The sequence below is a fragment of the Protopterus annectens genome, chromosome 5.part0 (genome assembly GCF_019279795.1).
Source record: "Protopterus annectens isolate FY-2018-M chromosome 5.part0, PAN1.0, whole genome shotgun sequence".
NCBI classification, from domain to species: domain Eukaryota; kingdom Metazoa; phylum Chordata; order Ceratodontiformes; family Protopteridae; genus Protopterus; species Protopterus annectens.
The window spans coordinates 1,629,885,915-1,629,903,071 of record NC_056735.1 but is presented as its reverse complement, the minus strand read 5'-3'; the positions used below and the strand labels follow the sequence as shown (position 1 = coordinate 1,629,903,071).

Genomic DNA, 17,157 nt, shown 5'->3' with positions numbered 1-17,157 from the left:
AATTATGGATGCTCCTCTGCAATCTGATTATCTTTTTGGCCCTCCAGTAGAGTCAGTTTTGAAAAAAATGGAGGAAAAAGCTAAGTCTATGCAGACGGTTAAGGACTTTTTACAGGTTCAGCCCCCTAAGTTCAGTAGAAATTGGCCTGCTAAGGGATGGTCTTTCCCCTCTTCGGACTATCAATCTAGGGGCAGGTCGAGGCGAGGTAGAGGTAGGGCTTCCTCTCAGGGCCCTGTTACTTCTAGGACTTTGAGTTCTTCTACCCTTTCTGCTGGGGAGGGCAGGAGTCAGTCCTTTCGGAAACAGACCCAATGACCTGTGTCTTCAGCTGCCGGACTCTGCCTTGCTGGCAGCTCCTCTAGGAGGAAAACTGGGACTTTTCAAAAGGAATTGGCATTTGGTTACCCAAGACAAATGGGTATTGGACATAATAAATCGAGGCTACAAATTTTATTTTCACACATTCCCTCCTTTCAAAGGTATGCCGGATGTGCCTCATCAGCAAAGACTGGAAGCACAGGCACAAATTTCTTCTCTGCTTCAGTTGGGAGCAATACAGGAAGTACCTTCTGCAGAAAGGGGCACAGGGTTTTATTCCCATCTTTTCTTAGTGCCAAAGAAAGGAAATGCTTGGAGACCAATTCTGGATTTGTCCATTCTAAACACCTTTCTGGAAATTCCAAAATTCAAGATGTTAACACTGCAACAGCTGTTACCTATGCTGGGCAAAGATCACTGGATGGTGACTCTGGATCTCAAAGAGGCCTATCTTCACATTCCTATCAGGCCCAGTTGCAGGAAATTACTGAGATTTCGGAATGGGAATTTGCATTATCAGTTCTCTGCATTGCCCTTTGGCTTGTCTACTGCGCCCAGGGTATTCACAAAAGTCCTGGCTCCAGTAATAGCTTTTCTCAGACTAAAGGGAATTCAAATTTATCCTTATCTGGACGACTGTTTGATTCTGGCTCAAGGCAAGCACGAACTTCTTCAACATCTGCAGTATGTAATGACAGTTTTAAGATGCCTAGGGTATTCTGTGAACGAAATAAAGTCCAGTCTAGTACCCTCACAAGAGATGTGTTTTCTGGGTGTAAGACTGAACACAGCTGCTCAGATGGCATTTCTTACCCCGGACAAACAAAGAAATCTTCACCTATACTTCCAACAGTTATCAGTAATGTCCAGGCTGACTGCAAGGACAGTCCTTCAAGCCTTGGGGTTCATGGCATCTTGCATTCTAGTACTTCCCAATGCCAAACTGCATATGAGGAAGCTGCAATGGTATCTCAAAAGCGTTTGGACTCAACACAGCCACGATTTGGACACTGTCATTCGGATTCTGCCTTGCATTCAGAAAGAATTTGTGTGGTGGGCTCAGGAATGTCACCTAAACAAGGGACTCTCTGTGACCCAACCAGAGGCAAGTCAGGTATTAACGACAGACGCCTCGGAGTCAGCCTGGGGAGCTCATTTCACAGGAAAATGGATTCAAGACCTTTGGCCCCATATCTATTTCACTTGCATATCAACATGAAAGAGATGCTGGCAGTTCAATTTGCTTTGGAAGCATTCAAGGGCCTACTTCAACCAGGACTGGTGTTGATTCGAACAGACAACACAACTGTCATGTGGTACATCAACAAGCAGGGGGAACTCATTCTTACCCTCATTGCAGACAAGCAATGCTGTTATGGGAAACTGCTTTAAATCTGCACATTACTCTTTGAGCACAGTTTCTGCCAGGAGCACAAAATTCTTTAGCAGATGTTCTGAGCAGACAGATTGTGGATCCTCACGAATGGAAGTTGGACCCTCGGGTATTTCTTCAGTTGACCATGGCTTGGGGAACTCCAGACATAGATCTGTTCGCTTCTCCTCTGAATTTCCAACTGCCACTGTTTTGCACAAGGCTGTTTCATCCAACAGCCTGGAAAATAGATGCACTATCCTTCAGTTGGAGCAACCTTCACGTGTATGCTTTTCCTCCCTTGCCTCTTCTTCCAAAGGTACTGTTGAAAGTCAGGAGGGACAAACCTTGCATGATCCTTATAGCACCGGATTGGCCTCGTCAGCATTGGTACCCTCTGTTGAGGAGCTTAATTCATGGGACACCTTGGCCATTACCACAGATTCCTCACTTATTGTCTCAGGAAAACAATCATTTTCTCAATGTCAGGGTGCAATCCCTACACCTGACAGCCTAGCGCATTCTGTTTTAAAGAAGGAGGGCCTTCAGCTCCCTCAACAAGTTTTGGATGTTATTTTGGAAGCCAGGCGACCTAGTACTCGAAAGGTTTATGCTGATAAATGGAAGAGATTTTTTCTTTGGAGTTCAGCTAAAGGCTTTGATGTCAAATTGCCTAATTTGAGTTGTACATTGCAATATTTGACTGTATTATTGGACAAGGGTTTGTCCTTCTCTTCTGTAAAAGTGCATGCTGCAGCTATTTCTGCTCACTATGATTGTGACCCTCCTTTGTTTTCACATCCATTGGTTAAACAGTTTCTTAGAGGGGCAAAGAATATAAGACCCCCACGAAGAGCTCCTACTCCTGCCTGGGATCTTAATTTTATTTTGGAAAAGCTGACTCTGCCTCCTTTTGAACCTGCAGCTACAGTTGAATTGAAGTTGTTGTCTTGGAAGACTGCTTTTTTGTTGGCTGTTACTTCTGCTAGAAGGGTATCTGAATTACAGGCCCTCATGGCAGTGGAACCTTTTCTGATTTTTCACAATGACAGAGTTTCCTTACGTACTAATCCTACTTTTATGCCTAAAGTGATTTCTAATGTGGCATTGAACCAATCTATACATTTGCCTACTTTTTATGCTAACCCCCAAAATAAAGGGGAAAAAGTTTTGCATTCTTTGGATGTACATAGACAGTTAAGGTATTATTTGAGCAGAACCAAAGAGTTCAGAAGATCTCAACAATTATTTGTTTCTTTTGCTTTGACTTCACAAGGGAAAGCTGTCTCAAACAAACTATTTCCAAGTGGATTGGCCATTGTATTGCTTTTTGTTACTCTCATCATGGAAAGGATGTTCCAGTTGGGATCAGGCCTCATTCTACTAGGGCTACGCCACCTCTACTGCTTTTTGAGAGGGGTAGCTACTAAAGACATTCTAGAGGCAGCTACTTGGAGTTCTGTACATACCTTTACAAAGCATTATCATTTACCTCTTTATTCTAGGTCTAGGGCTGGGTTTGCCACTGCAATCTTACAGGGCATGTTAGCAGCTCCTAATGCTATTTAGTTGGCCAGCCTCCCTTTTTTCCGTTGCTCTGGGATTCTACCCATATGTAAGGACTGCAGCAATGGGAGACGAAGAACATAGTACAGTTTTGTACCTACCATAAATGTAGATGTTCGAGGATCTCCATTGCTGCAGTCCAATTTTCCCTCCCTCCTTCCCCCTTTTTAGGTTGGGTTTTGGGTGGTGTTTTTTGCATTCTGGCGTCTGAGGCAAGAAAGACTGAGTATATGGCGTCGGTCATGCGCATTTGTACTGGCACGTACTGACGTCAGTCTCAGGCGCCGATGACCGACGCTGTTTTAGCCCTTTGGTATTCGGGCCGTTTGTGGACAGCGGACTACCCATATGTAAGGACTGCAGCAATGGAGATCCTCGAACATCTACATTTATGGTAGGTACAAAACTGTACTTTTTTGGTAATCTGGAAGGTAAGAACAAATGAATAATTGAGTGAGTGAGTAGGTATGTGTGGATATCTTGAGAAAAATAAAGATGGTTGTGTGGAAATTCAGGCAAATGAAACGTGTTTAAGTAAATATTTTCTTTTTTTTTTAAATGAAAGTTTGAAGCAGATAAATTCTACTGGGAGTTTAAATTTAAAGTGCTTGTTTTTAAAATTTGAAGGATGTAACTATGTAACTACATGTAAGTAAAGACCCCTGCCTGCTCTTTTCAGTTAGTACTCTGGGATCTTTTACGTACATCTGAATTATTACCAACTTAGGCGAGATGAGACTTCTGTTTAAGATTTCACTGTAGGATGGCACACTTGGCAGTACAGCACCACCCTAGTGCTGCTTTGCAGTGTCAGTAATGAAAAATATCCTTTTTCCACCCTTTTGATCCAACAATGGCCTGAACAAAATTAATGACTCAGGAAAGAAATTCACTTGTTTTTTTCCTTATAAAGTAAGAAGTAAATTGTGTCAAATGCTCTGTGTTCAAAGATGGGAAGACTGTAATTCACAATAAACTGGGGAAACAAATGCTTGCAAGAACGCACAAATTGTATCTAGGAATACTGCCTGACTTCCCTACCCTTTTTTTTCTCTCACTTATTTCTTGCATTCTTTCAACACATGCTAAATGGACAAGACTGTAATAACTACAAAGTCGCTAGTCTAAAAAAGACAAGGAATCTAGGGGCTACTAGGACCGCAGAAGCCATGATGCTCTAAATGCTGAGAGATGCATTTTAAGGCTTTTTTCCCCCCAACATTTTGATCAAGTGATGGCCTGAAAAAAAATTCTTAAAGAATTCAATTTTTTTTTTTTAAAGAAAAAAAGTATCCAAGACTTCTTTGTCAAAGTTCCTAATAAAATGAGTAAGCAAATGCTTGTGAGAACACGCATCGTATAAATGCGTCTGGGAATGCTGCCTACCTCCCTTCACCCCCCCCCCCCCAAAAAAAAACTCACTGTCACACACGCAGGCAAACTGGAAGGATGCCAGTTAACTTACAGCATAGCATGCCTTTGGGATGTTGGAGGAAGCCAGCAGCGAAAATGGATAAATCCACCTAGTGACATGGAGAACATGTAGATTCTGCACAGAAGACACCATAGCCAAGAACTCTGAGCCAAACACTGAGATAGCAACAATATTTACAGTGGCATTTTACAAGTGGTCAGTTGCTGTCTCTCTCTTTTTTCTCTGTCTCTAACGCAAGCGCGCACACACACACTTTATTGCATGTAATGCTGATGATTGATTTTGAAAAGTGAAATAAATTATGGCCACCTTGTTAGTTCTAAACTTAACCCCCCCCACACACACATACACAAGCCACAGTAAGTACAATACATTGTGTGACCGTGCTCTTGCCACTCCAGATTGGTGGCGGTCTAACAGTCTTGATCAAACATCAGTAGGTATAAGTCACTTTTATTCACAGATGGCTAGTGCACACATCAATTACAGCCTCTTTAACAGTGTACAAGTCTGATGCCTGATATGACCCCAGTGAAGTCCTGCAAAGCCAGATTAATGACACTTTGAACAGACAGAAAGGTCCATTACATTCATCCGCAAACAGCACACAACACAGTTAATTATACTCATACACTTTGTTGACTATGTAGATACCTAAGACATCTGATTGTGATGAAAGAAAGTCAGGCTTCACAGCTGTATTTCAGCTTTGTTTCTAATAAATAGCAGCTGCAGTAAAGTATTCCCACTCTGAACATATTCAGAATGTTGCAGTTGTCCTGCAGAATTGGAGTAAACAAATGAGCGAATGAAATCAGGGTCTGTCATTTTCATCCATATACACCCCATTCCTGCAGTTATAGCCACAGTTTATCATGTGCACTTCAGAAAGTCCCCAGTAACTGAGCAATTTATTGTGACTGTTTCACATAAAGTGGCCAGCCACTCTAAAGCACTTCATGCATTTTACACAAATACCCATTATTTCTGCAAAGTTGTAAATTCTGCCCATTTTGTGTGGTTGCCTGCCAGGATAAAAAAAATGCTTGCATACCACAATCTATATCATCAGAGAATGCTGTAGCCCACTAACAGCATTGCACTACAGTCACTCCAGTGCCAAACAGAGAAGACAAAAGGCTTTCTTGACTGAAGGTATTTAGATCATTGGTGGGGCAAAGCAGAAAGCCATCTTCCCCATAAGGTGCCTGCCACAGCTGTGGTTGTTTTGAATAGGGGCACAGTGGCAGCCTACTTTACCTTTCTTGAAGGGCAGCCATGCAGGCACCTCTGCAAGTTTAAACATGTACACAGCTACATAGAGTGCATATGCTTGCCATCATCTGTGTTGATTAATGGTCTAGGTCTAGTGTCTGGAGTCGCAAATTATGGGAGAGAGAACTTTTTTCTCAAAGATGCATGTAGAATATATGGATCTCACTTTTTTTGCTGTTTCCTTCATAAAAGCGTGCTCTGGCATTTTCCTCATTTAACTATTTTTCAGACCCTTTTCAAACTACCCTTCCCTTCAGAAGGCAAATCTGTCTTTTTCTGAGAACAATGCAGACTTTGCATTTAATTTAATGTTCAATTCGTACAAATTAGGGCAACAAACACCATTTTGTCTTTCCACCAAATACACTTCTAAGATGAAGCTTTAACTTCCTCAGTCACTTTTTGGCATGGTACTTGTCGCTTTATAGAGGATTATTTCTAAAACAATTGTTGAATATAGTGTTGTACATTGTAAGATTATTTTCATTGGTGTATTTTCATAAGTTTACATATTATTTCGTAGGCTGCCTCATTCATATTGCAGAATTATTTCAAGCTTGCAGCAGATTGAGAGGGAAGGACATGCTCATGTACTCTAATTTTCCACTGTACTGCACTGATTTCATTGCATCGTGTTAGCAAAGTGGCTTTATGGAATGATTTTTAATGCAAAGATTAAACCTATTCAAAGTCATCTAACCCAAAGTTCTTTTACTTTAAGAAACTGAGAGAAACCCATGCCTTTGGTTTCAAGAAGTGGTTATAGGCTTCCAGGTTGGCTGCACATTGAGTAACAGTTTAACTCTAGCTCTCCCAGTATGAAAGCAGAAACTCAACAGAGAAGACCAGTAGACTTTTGTGTATGGTTACATTTCAGTAACTGGCTAGTAAGTGTACTGCCTGGATGGCAGTAAAAAAGAAATACAGATCACCTTAAAAAGAAAAAGTGAAGAAACCGTGATTGGGAAAGTTCTGTAGCTGTTCAGCAAAATGCAGTGCAACCTCCAGATGTAATTTCCAGTAACCTCTAGGAAGATACAAGACAACTGCACACAGACTGGGTTAAAATAAAACACTGGTGGAGTATATCAACACAAATTACAAAAGGCTGGAAAAAATGGAAGAAGCTTTAAATAGATCTTCAGATGAGGTGATAAAGCTGCAAAAATCAGAGGTTGAAATGAAGAAAAAGCTGACTGTGAGACTGCTCAGGAAGAGATGTTTAAAAAAAATAGAATTTGAGAACAGAGCAAGTAAGAACAACCTGAGATTTTCAGCTATACCAAAGCAGCTGTAAGGAACAGACTGCATTCATTTTGTGAAAGCAGAAATAAACAACTAGACTGGTATTCCACAGCAGGAGTTGTTAGTTGAAAGGGCACATTGTGTGAATACCCCAAACCTGGCTATGAAAAAGCAACCTAGACTTTTAATAGTAAAGATGCAATCCTTAGTAGCAGGAGGAGTTAATTCTGACAAAACTGTGGCAGAAGGACAAAATACTAAAAGTTGGAGACAGCAGAGTGTTTATGGAGAATGATTACTCATTGCATACAAGGCAGAAGAGGAGTAAATTAATTCCACTATTCGAGGAATGTTGAGACGCAGGTGTGAGATTCAAACTGCAGTACTAGCTGTCTTCAAGGTATTCTCCCCTGGTGGGACAAAATAATTTTTAGATTAAGTACATGCTAAAGAGGGAATACAAAAGTTTGCCTAACAAAAAGTGAGCTGTGAAACGGAAGGAGATTCTGCTTCTTGTTCTTCTGGTAATAAAGACCACAGAGAGATTGTACCAATGAAACCTTTTTCACTGTTTCAACGGAAAAATGTTGGAGAGAAGGAAGGGAGCAAAAGAGTTGATGGAAATAAAGCAGAGGCATGATTTGGGAGATGGAGACGAACTGCAATAAAGTAACTTAATGTGGGATTACAATGCAGTAGTTATATTTGTGAAATATGACAGAACAAGAACATCTGGAAATAGTGGACTTTTTCAAAATTTGTGACAAAGGAAAAGAGTACTTATATTAATTGCAAGAGGAGCTCTAATGATAAAAGAGGATCAAAAATGGCAGATTTGTGCTAAGGAGCGACCGGCAAACGAAGAGGATTACATTGGCATGCATTCCATATTTTAACTGCTTGTGTCTTACTATCTGTATCCTTGTAACAAAGCTTCCATTTTCTCAGGTTTTTATATTATATTTTGTTTAGTCTCTTTCCACATATCCTTCGCTGTCACACCAGAGTCTATAATGGAGCTTAAGAAAATTCTGGGAGAAATGATCAGTTTTCATCAAGGAATGTTGCTTATAAGTGGAGATAAGAATTTGATTTCCAGCAGTGAAGATGTGTCTGGGGTCCCAGAAGGAAAAGTCTAACAAAGGAGAGATTTATTGAAGAAGAAAATATTTGGCATGGAAGATGTGAATTCAGTAATAGGAGTTCGGAGTGAATTTACATATACCCCAAGATATAAAAAGGAGGGTAGGCTAGACAGAATTTACATTTCACAGGAACATGCATTTAATTGAAGGTCTTGATACATACAGTAACTGTTTCAGATCATGTGCCAGTAATTAGAATAAAAACTCAGGGTAATGAAATAAAAATCAGAGACTGGCACTTTCCCACCTGTTGAAAAGAGAGAAATTTAAGGAATGGGTAGTGGAGATTATTCAGGAGCTATTCGAGAGGATAGAAATTGCTTCTGAAAATATAGCTAGGGAGTGGGATAAAATTAAGGTAGAGTTTAAAAATAGGTTGGAAGTAAAGGGAGCTATTAAGAAATAAAAAGAATTATTTAGAGGGACTGACAAATATATTGCAGACTAGGGCGAATCTCACAGAGCAAGAGGAGGCTCAACTGCTGAATGTGAAGCAGAAAATAAGGGATTACCTCGATAATATACACGAGTTTAGAACGATTTCTGTTAAGCAACTGTTTTTGATAACACTAGGGCAGAAAAACTTTTAGTACAACCACTCAGGCAACAAAGTAGAAAGGGCTGTCACCAAGCTTAGGGAGCCTGTAACAAGGAAGGTAATGAGATCCTGTAGAGGTATTAGAAATATTTCGGAAATTCTGTGAAAGTTTGTATAAAGCAGAGAAATACAGAAATCAAGAAAAGATACAAATGGAAATGTTTATGGAAGAATTCAGCATCCCAAGGTTAGAGTTAGATGAGGCCCAGTTACTGTTAGGATAAGAGGAGATGAGATAAAAATTGTGATGTATAACTAATCTACAGGAAAGTTCTCCGGAATAGATGATATTCCTGTGGAAATTTGGAAGCCAAGAGGGAAAAACTGATAAAGATCTGAAAGGTTTTGTTTAACACTATTTTAAGAGGAGATGTACTGACATCCTGGAAGAAAGCAGTGGTAGCTGTGGCTGTAATACCTAAAGAGGGTAAAGATCCATCAGATCCGGCTTCATACAGGCCCATTTCAGTACTAAACCATGATTATAAACTGTTCATGTCTATAATGGCTAAAAGAATGGCAAAACTAATTCCAACATTGACAGATATGGATCATTGTGGTTTTGTCAGGGGGGGGGGGCAAACATTTGACACCATGAGCCAAACATTGATGATCCAGAGGGAAGCAGAATGTAAGAAAATACCATTGTTGTTGGTAGGTCTTGATGCAGAGAAATCATTTGACAGAGTAAGCTGAGACTTTATAAGCAGGGCAATGGAAGCATTTGCATTTCCTGAAAAAATTATGAGGTTGTTTAGGTGTTTATATGAGGGACCAGAGGTGAAAATTAAAGTGGGTGGGGTGCTTTCTGATAATTTCTGTTTGAGCAGAGGAACCAGGCAGGGGTGTCCTTTTTTTCCTTTTATTTGCATTGTTTAGAACCATTGGCAAAGAAATAAGGGACTCAGAAATTCAAGGATATGATTTGTGTGGTAGTCAAGAAAAGCTGGCTCTATTTGCAGATATTTTAATCCCAACAAAACCACAGGGAGACATTACAATGTTGTGAAACATTTTGAGACAGTTTCAAATCTTTTTGGTTTACAAAAGCAAAAACAAAGGCAATAGCGGTAAATTATGTATCCACATACGAGTTGGTTCAGCAATATCCATATTTAAGGGGACATGATAAAGTGAAGTGTTTAGGAGTATGGATTAAAAATTATTCTGGTGTGGCAGCTAAATATATGTGGGAAGAAATGGTTTACTATGACAATTTCGCCTTGCAATTGCACGGCTATGAAGTATTCGTATAACGGAAGTTTGAATACTTCATATTTTGGCAGGTGATGTGAGCGAACGTTATTATTGCGAATGGACTGTGCATTCGCAATTATAACGTTCGCTCATGTAAGGGGATTGCGGTACAGTGCGGTTAGGGAAATACATCCCTTTCCTCACTGTAGTGCGATCTCAGAGTTGGAATATTAAGTTAGGGGGGGTGTGGGGGGCACGGCCCCCCACAGGGGGGTGCGGGGGGGCTTGCCCCCCTACATAAATAAATGTGAGTTTAGGCTAGTTAGTTAGGGAGTTAAGGGAAGGGTGGTCGCGAGCGACATTTTCGACATTAACAGCTTGTTTTCAACTTTAGGAAGGTTTGGAATTGTGTACATTCGGCGAAACACTTCACTGATAAGTACACAATATGTTTTAATTTTCGACATAATGATAGTAAACCGGAAGAAACTAAACAGAAGATGATACAAAAACTGAGAAAATGAAAGCTTTGTTATGTGGATATGGATTGTAAGATAAAAGCAGTTGAAATGTTTTTAGTGCCATTAGTCTTATACACAGGTCAAGCATATTTTATCAACCAGAGGAGTTGTGAATACTAATTAATAAAGAGCTAAAGGACTTTTATCTGGGAGGGAAATATGGCAAGAATCAAGTGGGATAAGCTGATTCTTCCAGTAGAACAGAAAGGACAGGGATTACCCAATTTGGTAGTTCAAAGCTAGTTAAGGCTCCTATACATAGCACAAGCAAAAACTATAATTCAAAGTAAAAGGGATGATGATGAAACCGAGAAGAAGCTCAAGAAACAAGGGATGACTGGGATTTTGGATGCAGGCCTTTAAGGAGAATGACAATAGTCATATAGAGTATTATATCTATAAAGTAGCAGAAAGTACCATAAGAACTAAGCCAACACAGGAGTGGTGAAAGGAGATTCTGCTGATAGGAATGACTGCAGTTAGGGATATAGACAATAGGCAAGGAGGGGCAGGAATTTATTAGAGAAAACTGGCAAAGGACCCAAGACATTGGGTGCAAATAACTAGAGAGGGAAAGATTTTAGAATGAGAAGATACCAGGAATTTATTTGAACTGCAGGTTAGAGATTGCCTTTTCTATCAAGGATTGATATCAGAGTATAGGAAAGAGAAATAGAGGGTCCTAAACAAACGATCAGCACTGGTAGAGTTTTTAATAGAATCTAGAACAGAAGCTGTCAATAAAAAGAATAATTAGTAGAAGATATAAAATATTGCATGATAACTATAAAAATCAACCAGAGGAGGTTAGAAAGGATTGGAAGAGATTGGATAAGCAATTCACAAAGAAACAATGGGAGGATATATGTATGTCTCCCAAATATGCAACAAAATCTAGAAGATTTAGTATTTTTTGCTTGGAAATGTTTACATAGATATTTTTATACCCCAGGTAGACTCAAGAGAATTTTTCCTTTGGTAGTGTGATTGGGAAGAAAGAGGTAATTGGGAAAACGTTTTCTGGGAGTGCGATGAGGGATGCACTGTCTGAGATGCTGTGTGGGCAGATTGGTGTGACAAAGGCGATGATTTTTCTGAGCTATGATAGAATCAGAATTGCCTATACGTGGTAGGGCCTTGCTGTGTCTAATTATGGTGGCTGCCAGAAGTGCAGTTACTTGAAAATGGAAGTCAAAATCTAAACGAACTATACTAGAAGTAGTGAATATAGTAACAGTGATAAAACAATTGTAATTGAGATCTTTAGAAAAGAGTAGGAGCAAACTACACAGGAAAAAATGGGAATTGTGGGAACAATACATAACGGAGAGGAATGAGCTTTAAAAGAAGACAGGACTTTAATGAGCTAGGTAATGTTTGACTGAACATGATTGGGTAGATTATAAGTGATGTATAATGTTTGCAATTGGGAGTGTGTCTACATGGTCTATGATGTGAAATGCTTATAACTAGAATTGTGTCTGCATGGTTTGTTTTCATTCATATAAATTTATGATTGCCTATGTCATAAGTGATGGTTTAATTAAGATGTTTCTTGTTAAAAAAGGGGAGAAGCAGGAATTGAATAATTTGTCATGTTGCTTAGGTTATATAGTATATAGCAATATATATGAAGTATGTTTTTAAATACGAACTTAATTCAGGTTGATTACTTTTATATAAATGTAAATGTTCCTGTGTCACAAGTGTTCATTAAAGGTGTTTAAAAAAAAAACAGGAAGTGGTATTAATTCATGATGGGCTATATTCACACACAGTATCAGTGTGTGTAGATAAGGACAATCTGAAATAGTAATTCATACCTCCATTGTCTGAGCATAGCATGCGTTAAGTTGCTGCACACTGTTGGGAGTTCCCCAAACTCTTGTCATATTAGCTTTGTTTTGTAAATTCCAAAGTTTTATTTTCAAGTTATCATTGTGTATGTAAAGTATTCTACATGGTCATGTCAAGGGCTTTATTTTTTAACAAGTTCCAAAGTTTTATGTGTAATGTACTTAAAGAATTCTCAAGATATGCTTAACTTTTTAAAAATAATAGTCTGAAATCAGTTTCTCAACATTAATTTTTTTAATTCTTTTTATCTCTTTGCAGGTGCTACACCTGGAACTACAGCACCTGGTCCAGTACTTGGTCTACAGCTACCGTCTACAGGCCTTCTTGGTGCACGTCCTGGTTTAATACCTCTCCAACATCCTCCAGTTCCACCCCCACCTTTGCCTAGATTTCCCTTGATGCCACCAAGGCCAGGTATGCCTTTGCCTCCACCAATACTCCTCAGAGGTCCACCACCTGGACCAGGAGGCTTTGCATTGCCACCTCCTCATGGGATTCAAGGACCATTTTCACCTCATATTCCTTTTACCAGACCTGGGATGCCAGCAGGAGGTCCTGGGGGGCCTGAAGGACATGGAGAACATGAAGGACCAATAGGTCAAGGGTCTGGGGGACCTGGACCCCAAGGGCAAAGGATGCCAGGAAGTCAGGGACCAGGGGGCCCTGGAAGTTTTGGAGCAGGAGGGCCTGGAGGTCATGGCCCAGTGAGTTCTACGGGTGTCATGCCAGGTGGTCCTGGAGGCCATATGCCATCAGGACCAGGAAGCCATGGGTCTGCTGGACCTCCAGGTCATGGGCCTGCTGGACCTCCAGGTCATGGGCCTGCTGGACCTCCAGGTCATGGGCCTGCTGGACCTCCAGGTCATGGGCCTGGCGGACCACCAGGTCATGGACCTGGCGGACCACCAGGTCACGGGCCTGGCGGACCACCGGGACATGGACCTGGCGGACCACTGGGACATGGGCCTGGCGGACCACCGGGTCATGGGCCTGGCGCACCACCGGGTCATGGTCCTGGCGCACCACAGGGTCATGGTCCTGGCGCACCACCGGGTCATGGGCCTGGCGCACCACCGGGTCACGGGCCTGGCGCACCACCGGGTCACGGGCCTGGCGGACCTGTAGGCCATGGCCCTGGGGGACCTATAGGCCATGGCCCTGGGGGACCTGTAGGCATTGGACCTGGGGGACCTACAGGCATTGGACCTGGGGGACCTGGAGGTTTTGGGCCTGGTGGACCAGTCATTCATGGGCCAGGTGGCCATGGTGAAAGGGGACCTGGTGGACATGGTGAAAGGGGACCTGGTGGCCATGGACCACCTGGAGGGCAGGGCAGCCATGGGCCTGGGGTACTTGGAGGTCATGGACCAGGGGGACCCACTATTCATGAGCAGGGGGGACCTAGCAGCCATGGGCCAGGTGGACCTGGAGGGTATGGACCAGGTGGGCGTGGTGGCCATGGTCCAGGTGGACTGGGAGGTCGTGGACTTGGAGGACCTGGGGGTCGTGGACAGGGAGGACTTCTTGGTGATGGCCCTGGGAGACCTGGAAGCCACGGGCCAGGGGGACTCTTAGGCGATGGTCCTGGAGGTCATGGCCCTGCCGGGCTTTTAGGCGATGGTCCTGGGGGACATGGGCATGGCCCTGGCGGGCTTTTAGGTGACGGTCCTGGGGGACATGGGGGGCATGGCCCTGGTGGGCTTTTAGGTGACAGTCCTGGGGGGCATGGCCCTAGTGGGCTTTTAGGTGATGGTCCTGGGGGGCATGCAGGACGTGGCCCAGGAGGGCTTTTAGGTGACGGTCCTGGGGGACATGGCCCAGGAGGGCTTTTAGGTGATGGTCCTGGGGGACATGGCCCAGGAGGGCGTTTAGGTGACGGTCCTGGGGGACATGGCCCAGGAGGGCGTTTAGGTGACGGTCCTGGGGGACATGGCCCAGGAGGACTTTTAGGTGACGGTCCTAGGGAACATGGCCCAGGAGGGCTTTTAGGTGATGGTCCTGGAGGACATGGGGGACATGGCCCTGGAGGACTTTTAGGCGATGGTCCTGGAGGTCATGGCCCAGGAGGGCTTTTAGGTGATGGTCCTGGAGGACATGGGGGACATGGCCCAGGAGGGATTTTAGGCGATGGTCCAGGAAGACACGGGGGTCATGGCCCTGGAGGGCTTTTAGGTGATGGTCCTGGGGGACTTCTAGGTGATGGCCCTAGAGGACTCGGGGGTCATGGCCCTGGAGGGCGTTTGGGTGAAGGTCCTGGAGGACATGGTCCTGGTCCTGGAGGACGTTTGAGTGATGGCCCTGGGGGACTTCTTGGTGATGGCCCAGGACTTTTAGGAGATGGGCCTGGAGGACATGATTCAGGGGGACTTTTAGGTGATGGACATGGGAGACATGGTCCTGGGGGACTCCTAGGTGATGCTCCAGGTGAACCAGGAGGACGTGGACCAGGTGGGCAGTCAGGACGTGGACCAGGAGGTCGTGGGCCAGAAAGCCGTGGACCTGGAGGTCGTGCTTCTGGAGGCAGAGAGTCAGGAGGTCCTGGTGGGCGTGGGCCAAGTGGACGTGGAGGGCGTGATTCTGGAGGTTCTGAAGACAGAGAAGGAAGATATTTTAGGGGAGATCGACCTGGATATACACCTGGTAGAGATCGTGATCAGGACAGATATGGAAGAAGGTCCTTTAGCAGTCGTAATGAAAATGACAGCCGTGACCATTACAGTAACCGCCATGATGATAGAGAACGTGAACGTTCTAGTACTCGGGACAGGAGAGAATGGGGAAGAAGAAGCCCAGATTATGACAGACACCGAGACTCTGATGAAAGAAGCAGATGGTCAAGTGGCCATCGAGATAGGGAGCGGGATTCAAGGGACAGAGAATCTCGCAGAGACAAAGATGAACATCGAGGAAGAGAAAAATCTGAGAGAGAAAAACCTGAATCTTCAAGTTCAGAAAGCAGTGATAGAAACCATAAATCTGATAGTAAACCTGTGACAAAAACAGACATTATGTCAGAACCTGTTAAACAGGCTTCTGAATCTGCAAGCTTGAAACCTGCTAAAGAGTCATCATCCGAGCCTACCATAACTGAAGAACCTGAAAAAAATTCTGGGTCATCAGAAGAGGCTCAGAAATAGAGACTTTGAATACATGCTAGAATTTGGTCATGAAAGTTTGTTTAAACCTACTTGGTCAAAAATATAGAGCTCTAGAACTGTACAAAGTGCTGTATATTGCTTCGTCTGTACCACAACCCATTTGTAGTTTGTTTTCCTGGTGGGAATCATCAAAAAAACGTTTTTCCTCCGTATTTAAAATAGTTACAGAAAATTAACTGCAGTGCTGAAAATGTGTATATGAAATGAGAAATACCTTTTTTGGTGCAACACTTTTGTAAAGGTTTTACTTTAAAAGGTTTGCAAGTCATACATATAGCTTCTGGTTCTTTAATTTAAAGGAAAAGGGTAGCAGTTAAAACTCCCATCAAACAGTTCAGCTTTAGGGTTGTGTTTTTAATAAACTTTATTTTCATAACAAAAAGCAATGTGTGATATTATTCCTATGTTAGACTAAAGCAGCAGAAGCCAGAAAAAGTTCAGCATTCTAAGCTTGAACTGACTAGTTCTGTATTGCGTCTAAATTAGACGACCTTGTTAATATTTGTTCTAAAAATTATGTATGTTTGTGTAATCTCTGAGGAAATATTTTCATTTGTATTGTTTTTTTCATGGATTACTGAAGTGGAATTCATCACCTCTAAGTAATACTTTGCAATGGTTTTAAATTGTTATCTTAAAAATTTATGGTTGAAAAAATACAGTTACCATTTCTTCTCTTGTTTGATTGTGATCTTACTGAAATGAAAACTGTAAAGAAAAATTGAGTTTTGAAAAAACTGGATAAAAATATTGCTTTGCTTTTTTGTGCTCTTATCTAAATTTCAGTATCGGTATATTGTGGGAGGTAGGTCTTTTTCTTAATCTGTTAGAAATTCTAGTAAATGATCGGTGCCTTATGATGCCACTTTAAGCTGCTGATCAAGCTTGTAAAATTTTAAATAATGCCTCCTGCTTATGTTTGGTTGTCTGTCTTTCCATGTTACCCAGTGTGTGGGATTAATGTTTGCATATTAAATGCAGTTTTCACAGAATTGCTTCATTATCTGCATAGAAAAGCAAGCATAGTTCACATTTCCTAAAGGTAGTCTTTGCAGTTTATTTTGGGTGCTGTGTTGAAGGGGTCAAGGAAGTGCTACTTAAAATCCCATAGACACTTTGGATTTGGAGATCCCGTAATGCTTTTGACTGAAATAGCCAGTAACGAAATCATGGTCTCCTGTTTCTGGCAGTTCTTACTTGCAAGTGTTACCATTCAGGAGCATTTTTATCCAGTACTCCATTTGAGTTGAATCTAATTGACAGTGTATTGTGTTTCAGTTCATGAAGCAGATCTTTTTTTTCAGTATGCTTTTCTGCTAGTATTCAGTTTGTTTTTCATACTTGGTCATATTTGGGTCTAATGCTTAGAAAGTTGAAAACTCAGTTTTTTTTTTTTTTCCATTCTGAGAGGTGTGTGTCCATGACTATGCTGACCTTTTCACATGACATCTATGCAAGATCTAGGATGC

The 17,157-nt window shown here is 42.1% G+C and overlaps 1 protein-coding gene across 1 annotated transcript in view; it reads left to right on the top strand.

The window, feature by feature from the left end:
• LOC122801802 (spidroin-2-like) overlaps positions 1-16,680 on the top strand; it is a 1,016,563-nt gene extending 999,883 nt beyond the window's left edge. The window contains exon 3 of the mRNA XM_044071413.1: positions 12,789-16,680. Within this exon, the coding sequence (XP_043927348.1) occupies positions 12,789-15,667 (2,879 nt within the window). The 3' untranslated portion in view covers positions 15,668-16,680. The remainder of the gene's footprint in view (positions 1-12,788) is intronic.
• The last annotated feature ends 477 nt before the right edge of the window (positions 16,681-17,157 follow it).